A 12,529-nucleotide genomic window follows, 5' to 3' on the forward strand; every position below is an offset into this window, starting at 1 on the left:
AGAAGGCTCATAAGATTATACTTAACAGACTGTGAATATAATCTAGCAAACCATATCATTAGAGCTGATCTGAATCATGACCCAGTAGTATTTCCCTGCATTCTGAACTCATTCTCAACTAACTTCTTACTTGAAGAGCTAGGCAACAGCTGTAGTAGCAACTACCACGTGGGACTTTTGATGACTGTGTATGAGTGTTTTGCCTGCACATGTACATGCGCATGCTAGACTGGTGTCCAAAGCAGTTAGAAGAGGGCATCAAATCCCCTGAAACTGGAATTGCAGACAGTTGTGAGCTAACGTGGGTGCTGTGAAGTACTGAACCATCTTTCTAGCCCCAGGTTTCGATAACTCTCAAGAGGAGTCACATTCCAGTATAGAATCAGTATAGGATGGCTACCCTGGATTGAGTCACTAGTTCTTACTTCTCTGCATCATGGGGGATGGCTGGTTAAGGAGGGTGGCCAGGCCGTGATAGATGGCACCTTGCTTTGCAACTTCCAGTGTAACCACAGAACTGGTTCTTGTCATGAGTTCTGCTGCCCTAGGAAGAAAATATAAAGAAACTGAGCACTCACTGTCACATGACAGTCTGTGTTCAGAACTCTTGTGCTTAGGTTCCTCAGCCTGATTGCAGTTTGGGGAAATTAGCTTGGCTTTCAGAAAGATTATCTCCTGTCCACATCACTTTTGAAAGTTAATTATAAAAACATGTAAATATATTCTATGCTACAACATTAATATTAAGATATATTTAAAGATTTCACAAGTTCTAAGTATATGTGCATATATTTATATAATTATTTAAAGAAATACTCTATACTAAAACACATACTTATGAATGAACCGAAAATGAGATTCATGGGCTCTAAGAACAAGGATTATAGAGGAAGGTGAGTAATCACAAAGAGCTTTTGCAGCACTACTTTTTGAATCCAAATTTCAAAATGCAAACTATCACTTCAATACACCAAGGCTAACTTTTAAACTAACCAGTTAGTCATACCTTTCCTGAGAAAGTCCAACCAGACTTCGTCCATCCACACTGAGGAGTTGGTCACCAGCAGCTAGTCGTCCATCCTAAGCCAGAGAGATGCAAGTATAGAGAAAAGAAAAAGGAGGTAGCGTCAGTGCACAGTAGCATTCTTCACACCACAGTCAGTGCATAGTTATGTTCTTCACACCACACAGTCAGTGTACACCAGCATTCTTCACACCACAAATTCAGTACACATCAGCATTCTTCACACCACACAGAATCCACAGCTATAAGCATCTGCACAGTATTTCACAATGCTGGAGCACATAAAGTCTTTCACCGTTTCCTTTAAAACAAATACTGACCACATCTGCAGCACCTCCTTTGACAACCGACTTAACGTAGATTCCCAGTTTATCCTGGCCAGCACCCTATGCAAAAACAAGGCCAGAACAACACAATGAAATCACAACACAGGAAATGAACAAAAGTCTGTCCACATTCACACTGGTAACTTGACTAGTTAGGAATCTTTCTATTTTATGGTTCCAAACTTATAAGAAAAATATTCCTGTAAAACTGGACAATTTGGTGAGAAATGCCCATAGACTTGGAATACTCAAAATGATTATTTATAAAGTCTAAAACAGCTTTGAATCCAAATGAATGAGAAACTCTTCAAGTGACCAGCCCTTAACCAGATCAGGCCAGTAAATCAGCTGTGGTAGCCGGGCAATGGTGGCGCACACCTATAATCCCAGCACTTGGGAGGCAGAGGCAGTCGAATTTCTGAGTTCGAGGCCAGCTTGGTCTACAGAGTAAGTTCCAGGACAGCCAGGAAACACAGGGAAACCCTGTCTCAGAAAAAAAAAAAACAGCTGTGATAGTGCATAATCCAGCATCTGCCTTCTCTATCCTCACTCTTTAAACATAAGGTTTAAATTTCAAAACAAGAAAATAACTTCTTATAGCAGCCAGTTAAGAGGGCTTTGTAAGAAAACATTATCCAGAAAATACTATATTACAATTGATACTCTGTAACTGAAGATTCAAACACAATTACATTAGCATTCTATGGAAAACTAATGAAATCTTTGAGAAACCTTAGGTATCCTACATAATTTCAGGATCATCAATACTTTGCTTAGAGATCATAATATAACAACAAAACATGTATGGAACTATTAAACCATGCAGTCATGTGCAAGAAACTTTACTTGGATATTACTGGTAGTAGTACAACTGAGTATATATATTTTTGTACCAACAATAAAAATAAGTTCCCTTAATAACTATGATATTATATAATAATATGAATATCATAAGAAGTGACTTCAATACATTAAATTTTTGAAAGTAATAATCTGGAAGATGTAACTTTATGTGCAAACTATCCACATTTTCTCCATTAGTTAACATTTTAGTTTACAGTTTTCACTGGTGAGACTGGCTCCCTTTTCTCCCCTGCAATAGGGAGTAGGGACGGGAAGTCATCAGGTATGCAGTATGTTATTGTTTCACAGGCATAGAACCTGTGTTTTGTGTGTGTGTGTTTGTGTGTGTAAACTATGTGTCTTACAAAATAATAAAATATGTAACCATACATTTATAAAAATAGAAATTATATAAGATAATATATATTATAATTATAAAGCACAGTATATATTATTATACACATACAAATATATATAAGAATTTGAAAATAGTAAAACATTTTATTAGTATATGTTAACTGAGTAAAGTGATAGATGTGGCTGTGGCATTTGCCTGCATGTCATGCAGACTGAATAGCTAGAAACTAAGGAAAGGCTAAAAGCTTCTCCATGTGAAGCTCTTTTACCCTAAGATGAGGGAAGAAGGTTTTCCAGTACGTCGCCATAGTCTCCTCCTGTGTACCCTACTGAAAGTTTCTTACCAGCCCTGGGCTCTCAAGTGTGAGGCCACTTGGTACTGTCAACACTTAACAGCAGCCACAAAACCACACCTTGGATAGCTGGCAGTGCCAAAAAAAATCACAGGTTAATAAAGGAGAGAACTAGAAGTCTGGAGGCAATTGGGAGATGAGGGGGATCAAGCTAAAGGAAGATGGTATGAAAAAGCCAGATGGAAACTTACTAAAGTGCAACCCAATATAAAAATGTAACTGGAGGGGATAGTAACTGTGTGTTTCACAACACATCTGTAATGAAATATGTTAAAGGGCTTAACAGGGGTGAGGAAATGGGGGAGAGAAAGGTATGGGTTAATCAAAAGTCAGGATTATGAAAGGTCTTATGGAAACCCACAGATAAGAAAGCTAACTTCTACAAGTAATAGTGATGATGACCAAAAGGATATGAGCAGAGGTTCTCTGCATGATGCATTAGGCCATCCCTAGACGACATGGGCAAATAAAGTGCAGGGCAGACATGGGAGTCCTTTTCACAAGCAGGTGGTCAAGGAGGGTCCAGAAGTCTCCAGAGTGACATAGGCTTTTGGCATTGCTCTTAGTCCTCACCATAACGATACAGTCAGATCCAACTTCTATAAGTACCATACTGTGCTTGCAGGATAAAAACCAATCTCAAACCAAAAGAAGAATATTTCTTCCCTGTTCATAGTGTCAGAGGGTGCAATACAAACTCCTGGGGGAGAAACCAGCAGCCTATGGTCTTATTTAGTGCTGGACTCTGGCTTGCTAGAATACAGATTTGCCAAAACAGATGTGCCAAATGCAGCAACAGTGACATGTCTGTGACTGAGGGAACTAAGTACTTTCTGACCATAGCTGCAATCTACTCCACAGAAGGAAATTTAGTGCCTCATCAAAAGCCCATTGCTGGGAGTTCATAGAGCTCCTGCTTGAGAACCTACTGCTATTTTACTAAATGACTGTGATCTCAATTTCCCTTATAAGCACTTGTTTATACCCAGAGACTTCTTTTTCTCAATCTTAGTCCAAGAAGCTTCTTTATGCAGTGGGCAGCAGTCAGTGAGAACACTCACAATTGGTCAAGTGCTGAGGGTAAGTGACCGAAGAGTGTTCAGTCCTAAATAGAATATCTAACTCAAACCTTGTAGAAAGAGCTAGAGGATGAGGAGAATGTGAAATGCTGCTCCAGATGTGACACAGCCATCACATCATGAAGTCTGGACATGTCATGGCCACCACATCTGTGACATCTGGATGTGACACTACCATCACATCCTTGACGTCTAGATGGACATAACCATCACACCCATGACATCTGGATATTACAAGGCCACCACATACACACAGAGCAGCTGCAGTTACCTAAGCAAGACGAAGCCAGATACAATTCCAGCATGTGGGAGAAAAGCTTGTAAGCATAATGAGGAGCTGTAGTTAACAACAGCTAATATAAAATCATTCTTTTTTACGGGTATGGCCACTGGTAGGTTTCCCATACTCCAGTGAATGGCTGCACACACTGTATGCACATATGAATAGCACTAACAGGGCTTAATGCGATACAGAGATGTGTGTGTTTGTGTATACACATACATGCATACACACACACACATACACATATACATATACATGGGGTTGATATGGTGGTACAAGCTTTTAATCCTAGCACCTAGAAGCAGATGCACATGGACCTCTGAGTTCTAGGCTAATCTGATTTACATAGCAAGTCAGCCAGTGCTATAAAGTCAAGAGGGGCATTCTGATGGGAATCTCTTAGAAGCTGGAGGAGAGAAGGGTGGATGTGATCATATTTTACTGTATACATGTATAAAAATTTATTTAGAAAAATATAAATTAACTGAGTGGAACAAAAAAAGTATAATGGCAACTTTTTGAACTTTGTCAAGTAACTTGGCAAAAGAGAAATAAATATGCCTTTACCTGATTTCATCTATGGCAATACCAGTTTCCTTGAGTCAAAACACTTGATATAGACGATTGGAAATGACCTTGAAATCACAGTTCCCCTCAGCAACCATGTGCTAGACTGGAAATTTATAGTTCTGATCAATCAGGATGAAACATATTTCATAACTTTATATTATGCATAATTTTACATTGCATAGATTTATTTTTTTATAGATCTACTTAATTCCACAAGCCAGGTTTTAAATCATTCAATTTTCCCAGTGAACTTCCATAATGCACTCATGATGTCCTAATCTCTTTGGACATGGGCTCTGGTGCCGAGTTTGCCTGAGATAGCCCAATAGCTGCATCCCCTCTTTTCTCCTAGAGAGCTGCATGACTGATTCCCTTCTGGCTGGGATACTAGGCTACACTAACATTCATTCCCATCCCCCATTCCTCCTCTCCAAGTTCAATTCTGTCCACTTCCTACTGACTGACAGGAAAGCAGTAGTTACTGAATTCTAGAGCAGCACTGCTCATAGTATCAAGAGTTGCATTTCTGGGCTGGCGAGATGGCTCAGTGGGTAAGAGCATTGACTGCTCTTCCAAAGGTCCCAAGTTCGGATCCCAGCAACCACATGGTGGCTCACAACCACCTGTGATGAGATCTGACGCCCTCTTCTGGTGCATCTGAAGACAGCTACAGTGAATTACTCTGGAGCAAGATGGGCTGGAACGAGCTGGGCCAGAGCTCAATTCCCAGCAGCCACACACACGATGGCTCATGGCCATCTGTACAGCTACAATGTACTCATACACATAAAATAAAAATAAATAAACATCTTTTTAAAAAAAGTTGCATTTCCACATGGCAGTTTTTGGTAATACAACACAGACCTTAAAATTTATTTAAGTTTTATGTTTAATTACATGCATGTATATATTTCTGGAGTACACCCACAGAGACCCACAGAGACCCCTGGAGCTAGAGTTACTGGTGGTTTAGAGCTGCCCTCACAACTTGGGTGCTGGGAACTGAACTCTGGGCCTCTGAAGGAGTAGTACATGCTTCTAAACTGCTGAGCCCCTCTTCCAACTTCTGACCTTACAACTTAAGTTGTAAAAGTTTATCCTTTTAAAAAGAAACTAACTAATGTCATCTCTAGCAAGAACAAATTTAGCAATAATTACTAATATATTTTAGGAGCACTGCTATGAACAAAACCAAATATAAATTTTAGAATAATAAATCGATCATGTGTCATTTCTGGTATGTTTCAGAATATTAATAAACCCCAAAATAATCTCTCTCTCACTTCACACTCTATCATGAAGAGAACTGACATGAAATAGATAGAAGCAGCCAACCTGGGCCCTCCTGAATACACTGCTGCCACCTGCAGGAGACTAGCAGCACACAGCCTGCCACCTGGAGCTCACTGCCACTGTGGCTGCTTCCTACAGAACTGTCCTAACCACTTAACTGTCTTCAGTGCTCACTCTCCTGAAACAACTGGGAGGCTCCCTCCCTCACAGCTACTCTACATCTGAGACACCCACTACATAATAAGCTCATGCTGAAGATGTAGTATGAGCTGTAAACAGTTATTTAAATAATTTCAAATCCTGGGTATTTCAAGTTGGGCAATTTACCACACATGTGCATATACAATGTGAAATTTTAGTAAACATAAATTTAAATATTCAAGCAAAACTGACCATGTGTTAAATATTCCATGGGACCATTATGAATCTTAAAGTAGCCATGAATACATCTTCAGTGTCAGAAACATTCTGGCAAAAAGAGGCAGTGATGTCTCTTCTGCTCATATCTCTAACTTGCTCCTAACTAGAGAAGGGACCTCTCATACAGCACATGTGAATACCACAGCAGATATAACAGCACACACTCCCTCCTCCTGATGTTCAGGTCTAACTTCCCAGCACCGTTCCCGACTGGACAGTGGGCTTGGCCATAGGCCTCCATCCGTCAGTTTCTAGACTTGCCAACCACACCTTCTGTTCTGTTCTCCCAGAAGAGGTGCTATCTTCTTCTATGTTGGGATTTTCACTGTTCCCCTGAGGAAAGTAGGAATAATATATCCTGTCTTACAGCTTTTGTGTAAGTGAGATGGCCCCTCTTTTCAATTACAGTACATGAGGAGCCCCCCACCTTTTCCTAGAAAAACTGTCATCTGTTGCACCACAAAAATTCCTTATGATTTTGGGAACTCTCTCTCCTTTATGATAGCAACATGTAAAGTGGAACCACATACAATCAAATTCTAGAGACTAGAGAGATAGATAGTTCAGTAGTTAAGAACACTGATTGCTCTTGCAGAGAAGCCTGGCTTGGTTCTCAGCATCTACATGGTAGCTCACAGTAACTCAAGTCCCAGGGGATATGATGCCCTCTTCTGACCTCCTTGGGCACCAGGCAAACATATGGTACACATACATACATACACACATACATACATACATACATACATACATACATAGCACCCACACACATACAATAACTAAAACATATTTTATGACAGTTCTACTCATTTCCTAATTACTAAGGTTGCATGCATGGTCATTTTAAGCACTCACTATGCCCGGGCCCAGCCCTGGTGTGGGGTTCTTCTTTCTTGTTTCTTCTTGAGGCAGCAGAGGAGGAAGAGCATCCGACGGGCTAAGACTTTGTCTTATGAGATATTTAAGGTTGCTGAATTATTTATTTAAGTCTAAGTTACTATGCTATTGTTGTTGACCTGCCTTCTGTGACCCTCTGAGGCACTTAGCACCTCATCCTAAAATAGGAAATTAAGTAAAGGATTAATTGCTAGAGCCTTTTCCCTATTGTAACAAATGCTTCTTGCTTGTCAGGCTAGGGGAAAGTTTGGAGCAATAAACTTCTATGAACCAGGAGAAGAGAATAACACTCACAGAAGGAAAAACTTACATAAGTGAATATACATAATCTCACAGAAATTCATGTACAGATTCATGCATGCATGCTCATTTATTCATTTATACATTCCCATTCAAACCCAGCAGGGCCCAGCTTGCATGCATTCTCATAATTACATACTTACACACACATCCATACTTACATATGCATATGGAGCAAAAGACCATGTACTGTTGCACAAAGAACTCACTAATTCTGGATGAAAAATGAGCTCCAATCTTTATTGCATAGAGAAAGAAAAGGGTTCCACCCTTTTAATGCTAAATGAATTAACCCATGTTTGTAAGAAAAAGGCTTTGTTCCTTCTAATAAGACTAAGCCTGCCTGCTCCTTCTGCTCTCTGCAGTGTCTTCTTTTTTCCCCTTTCCCTCTGCATCAGCACATTGCTCTTAGTATTTTATGTTACCTATAGTTTCTAAGTTATTCCACTCTGCATTCTCCTTCTAATTTTGTTCTCTCCTCCTGCTCTGAAGTCACAGCAATGCTCTTACTTTCAATGCCTTTTCTTCCAAAGCTATGCCTATACTTCTAAGTTCTTCTTGAGTTCAGTTCTATCTAAAAAGTGTTCTGTCTAAAAACTTCTCCTCAGCTCAGTTCCCTCTCAGCTGCTCAGTTCTTCTCACCTCTGTTCCTCTCACCACAGTTCTGAATCTTCTTTGTCCTCAGCACTTAAACATCTTTCAGAATACATGATCACATGTTACAAAGTTCATCACAAGTTCACACAAAAAAATCAAATCATAAATTGAAATAGAAGTTTACAACAGAGAATGTTTACATGCATATCCATTAGGAGGAATTATCTAACTAAACATCCATCACCTGTCTCAGCTCCACAGGTTCATCGAAGGTTTAAAACTATAACATAGTTATAAGTGAAGGGGTTTTTTGTTTGTTTGTTTTTTGGTTTTGTTTGTTTTTTGAGACAAAGTTTCTCTGTATAGCCTTGGCTGTCCTGGAACTCACTTTAAGTAAAGCTTTATATAGATAAACCCAGTCAATATTTTATCTTCTATCCAAGCACCTATAATAAATCGTTAGTTCACTTTTTATGACCTTTGGCTAATTGTTTTACAGCCTCTTGGAATGTTCTCTGAGTAGGAGAAAGCCTGGTTACCATCTAAGAGCAGTTAACTGGTGACACTTGGGAGACTGGCAGAGTCCTCATTGTAGTTTTGACTATCAGAAAAAGAACCTAATAACAGTCCCACTATAAAAGAGCTTAACAATTACAGATGTAATTTTAGGAATTCTTATAGGATCACCATTAAAACTTAAGTCATCTATATGTCTACATAGCAACATTACAAAACAGTACATCTTTGTGGCTCTGCAGAGATCTGCTCCAAGGGGGTGTGCTATTACTTACTGATTGTTTTATATGTTTAATAATAACAGGGAAAGCCTACTAATAACAGGAATCTTTCTGAAAATGAATCCCCTACAGCTTTTTTTGCTTGTTTGTTTTGTTTTGTTTTGTTTTTTGAGACAGGGTTTCTCTGCGTAGCCCTGGCTGTCCTCGAACTCAGAAATCCGCCTGCTCTGCCTCCCAAGTGCTGGGATTAAAGGTGTGCACCACCAATGCCCGGCCAGCCTTGCTTAATAAGGGCGCATCTGTTGTAGATTATATAACAATCTGAAGCAGGCCATTTCAGGATGATAACCTGCTAGTTATTAGCTTGTCCCATTATGGCTCCTGACACACCAGAAGCCAACAGTAGAACATAGAACAACAGTTTAAGGGCACTGGTCAAATGGTACTGGACCACTTACAACCAACCCTGCTGTCCCATATCACAGTCACTGAGCCACATGCGACTACACAGTACTCAAAATGTGGCTCATTCACAATGAAATATCTTGACTTCAAAGGCAGAGTATGAAAAAAGAACAGAAAATGTCTCATTAATCTTTTATGCTAATTATGTATTAAGGCAACATTTTGAAAATGCTAAATTTCAGCTACCCATAAGACACAGTATTTTTAGTGAGTAGCACCTCTTTAAGAAAGAAGAATTTTGAAAGAAGAAGTATTGTAGTTTATTAGTCATCACATTGCTGGCAATAAATTCATAATTATGCACAAAACTGCCAAAATTTTATCTTACTGTAACACATATCCCGACTTCCAACAATGAGAATAATATTAAGTAACTATTTATGGTTAAATAATTTTTTGAAAAAAGCATTTATCTAAAGGTACCTAAAATGTTCTACTTAGTTGTGAAATTAAAAGATTAAAGATAACTACTAAGAACTTCTCATTTCATAAGTCAGTCCCTTGAATTTAAAGGGAGATCTTTCAGAAAAGTTACACATTTGCAAATACATCATGCAGTACCAGTTCTGAAATTTATTAGAGCAAACAAATAAAAGGCATAAACCCCATTTTTCCCTCCTGGAAGCACCTGAAATCCATATCCACAGCACAATGCGCACATCTGGTCAGTGCTGTGCCTTCCTTAGCGCCTAGAAAGCAAGTGAGCAGGTCATGCCCAGAGAAGGCAAAGATCTGGACACCTCGTTATACTCACAGCACTTGACACCCTAACCTTCAAACTGCACCCCACAGGTGGATACTTCTCTTCTGTTTAAGAGGAAAAGTGCGGTGAGGGGAGCTGGGACTAATAAGGGAGGAAAGAAGATAACTATCTGAGCATTACCTATTAAAAGTTAGGAAAGAAAAACAAAAATAAACAAAATCAGAATAAAGAAGGTTAGTGTCCTCTAGATTAGAGAGAGTGACACTCACACAAACCTCTTAGCTGTCTCAGCCTCTGTAGATATGACGCCCAGAGAGAAGGCTGCCTCTCTATTCTTTTCTCAGAAGCTGGAAGAGCTCTTCAGTAGGGAGTCACTACCACAAGGAGTCTGTGCTCCAGACAGCTTGGCTGTAAATGGAGTGTGTGGGAGTATGCCTCAGTAACAGCATTAAAAACATCATTAAACACAATCCAGGAGGGGAGGGAGAGGAAGAGGTGTCTGCCAAGCATCACGGGGTTTAGGCCATTGTTCTAGGGTGGAGGCCCAGCCTGGACTCATCAGCGGGAGCCCCAAACAATTGTGGGCTGGATGACCTAAGAGCATGAGCAGCCCAGACAAACCTCTCATGCCTTAGGTAAGTCTGTTTGCCACTGGCACTCTCCTCACACCTTTCAGTTCAGGTGTTCTTTCAGTACAACAATCAAAGCTCAAACTGTTTTTAAAATGCTCTAAACATCTAACTTAATTTTTAAATTGGTTCTAAAATAGTTTCTTCACATAAATTTCACCTGCAGCAATTCTCAAAATAAATGTTATTCCAACAGACAGGGTGGTAAATAACTGAACTTTAACCTCAGGTTCATTCCTTTACCTTTTACATCAATACCAACACCATTAGCACAACAAACATTTACCACACCATCCATCTTTTCTGTCTCTCTGAACTATAGAAGATGACTCAGTCAGGAGATTCTGAACTGAGATACACAGGTAGGATACAGTTGGCCCACCAACCTCTCAAGTCTGTACGCAATGTAGGAGGAGATCTTTCAACAAAAGAAATTATGCAGAACTTCCTTAAGAGTCTCAAGCATCAGAACTCCCAGAAGCTGCCTAAGGTGTGACTACAGAGTATGCATACACCCGGATCCCTAGGCCTTAAATGAGGGTGAGGTGTGAGGCAGGTGTTATTCTGTTTATATGTCATCACGCAGTTAAAAAGAAAAAAAAAAAAGGTTCTAAAATCAGAAATGAGAAGGGAGACATAACAACAGAAACTGAGGAAATTCAAAATACCATCAGATCCTACTACTACACAACTGGAAAATCTGGATGAAACTGACAATTTTCTAGACAGATACCAAATATCAAAGTTAAATCAGGATCAGATAAACCATCTAAACAGTCCCATAACTCCTAAAGAAATAGAAGCAGTCATCAAAAGTCTCCCAACCAAAAATAAAAGCCCAGGGTTTAGTGCAGAATTCTATCAGACCTTCAAAGATAGACCTATTACCAATACTCTTCAAATTATTCCACAATATAGAAACAGGAAGAACACTACCCAATTCATTCTATGAAGTCAAAATTACTCTGATACCAAAACCACACAAAGACCCAACAAAGAGAGAACTTCAGACCAATTTCCCTTATGAACACTGATGCAAAAATACTCCATAAAATTCTTTCCAATCAAATCCAAGAACACATCAAAATGATCATTCACAACAATCAAGTAGGCTTCACCCCAGGGATGCAGGGATGGTTCAATATACAGCATCCATCAATGTAATCCATTAGATAAACAAACTCAAAGAAAAAAAACATATGAACATTTCATTAGATGCTGAAAAAGCATTTGACAAAATTCAATATCCCTTTTAAAAAAAGTCTTAGAAAGATCAGGAATTCAAGGCCCATATCTAAAAATAGTACAAGTAATATACAGCAAACCAATAACCAACATCAAACTAAATGGAGAGAAACTTGAAGCAATCCCACTAAAATCAGGAACTAGAGAAGGATCCCCTATCTCTCTCTATCTATTCAATATAGTACTTGAAGTTCTAGCTAGAGCAATTAGACAACAAAAGGAGATCAAAGGGATACAAATTGGAAAGGAAGAAGTCAAAAATATCACTATTTGCAGATGATATGATAGTATACAGAAGTGACCCCAAAAACTCCACCAGAGAGCTCTTACAGCTGATAAACTTCAGCAAAGTAGCTGGATATAAAATTAACTCAAGCAAATCAGTAGCTTTCCTATACTCAAAGGATAAAC

General features: G+C 39.2%; 1 protein-coding gene across 18 annotated transcripts in view; it reads right to left on the minus strand.

Moving 5' to 3' along the window:
• The window catches only part of Afdn (afadin, adherens junction formation factor), a 142,327-nt gene that overhangs the window by 23,584 nt on the left and 106,214 nt on the right, over positions 1–12,529 (minus strand). For all 18 annotated transcript variants that reach the window (XM_031353414.1, XM_031353412.1, XM_031353410.1 and 15 more), the window contains 3 exons: positions 1,345–1,410; positions 1,007–1,080; positions 426–544 (listed from right to left, as the gene is read on the minus strand). In XM_031353414.1, coding sequence (XP_031209274.1) covers positions 426–544; positions 1,007–1,080; positions 1,345–1,410 — 259 coding nt within the window. The remainder of the gene's footprint in view (positions 1–425; positions 545–1,006; positions 1,081–1,344; positions 1,411–12,529) is intronic.

This window comes from Mastomys coucha, unplaced genomic scaffold, assembly GCF_008632895.1.
Source record: "Mastomys coucha isolate ucsf_1 unplaced genomic scaffold, UCSF_Mcou_1 pScaffold5, whole genome shotgun sequence".
Classification (NCBI taxonomy): Eukaryota; Metazoa; Chordata; class Mammalia; order Rodentia; family Muridae; genus Mastomys; species Mastomys coucha.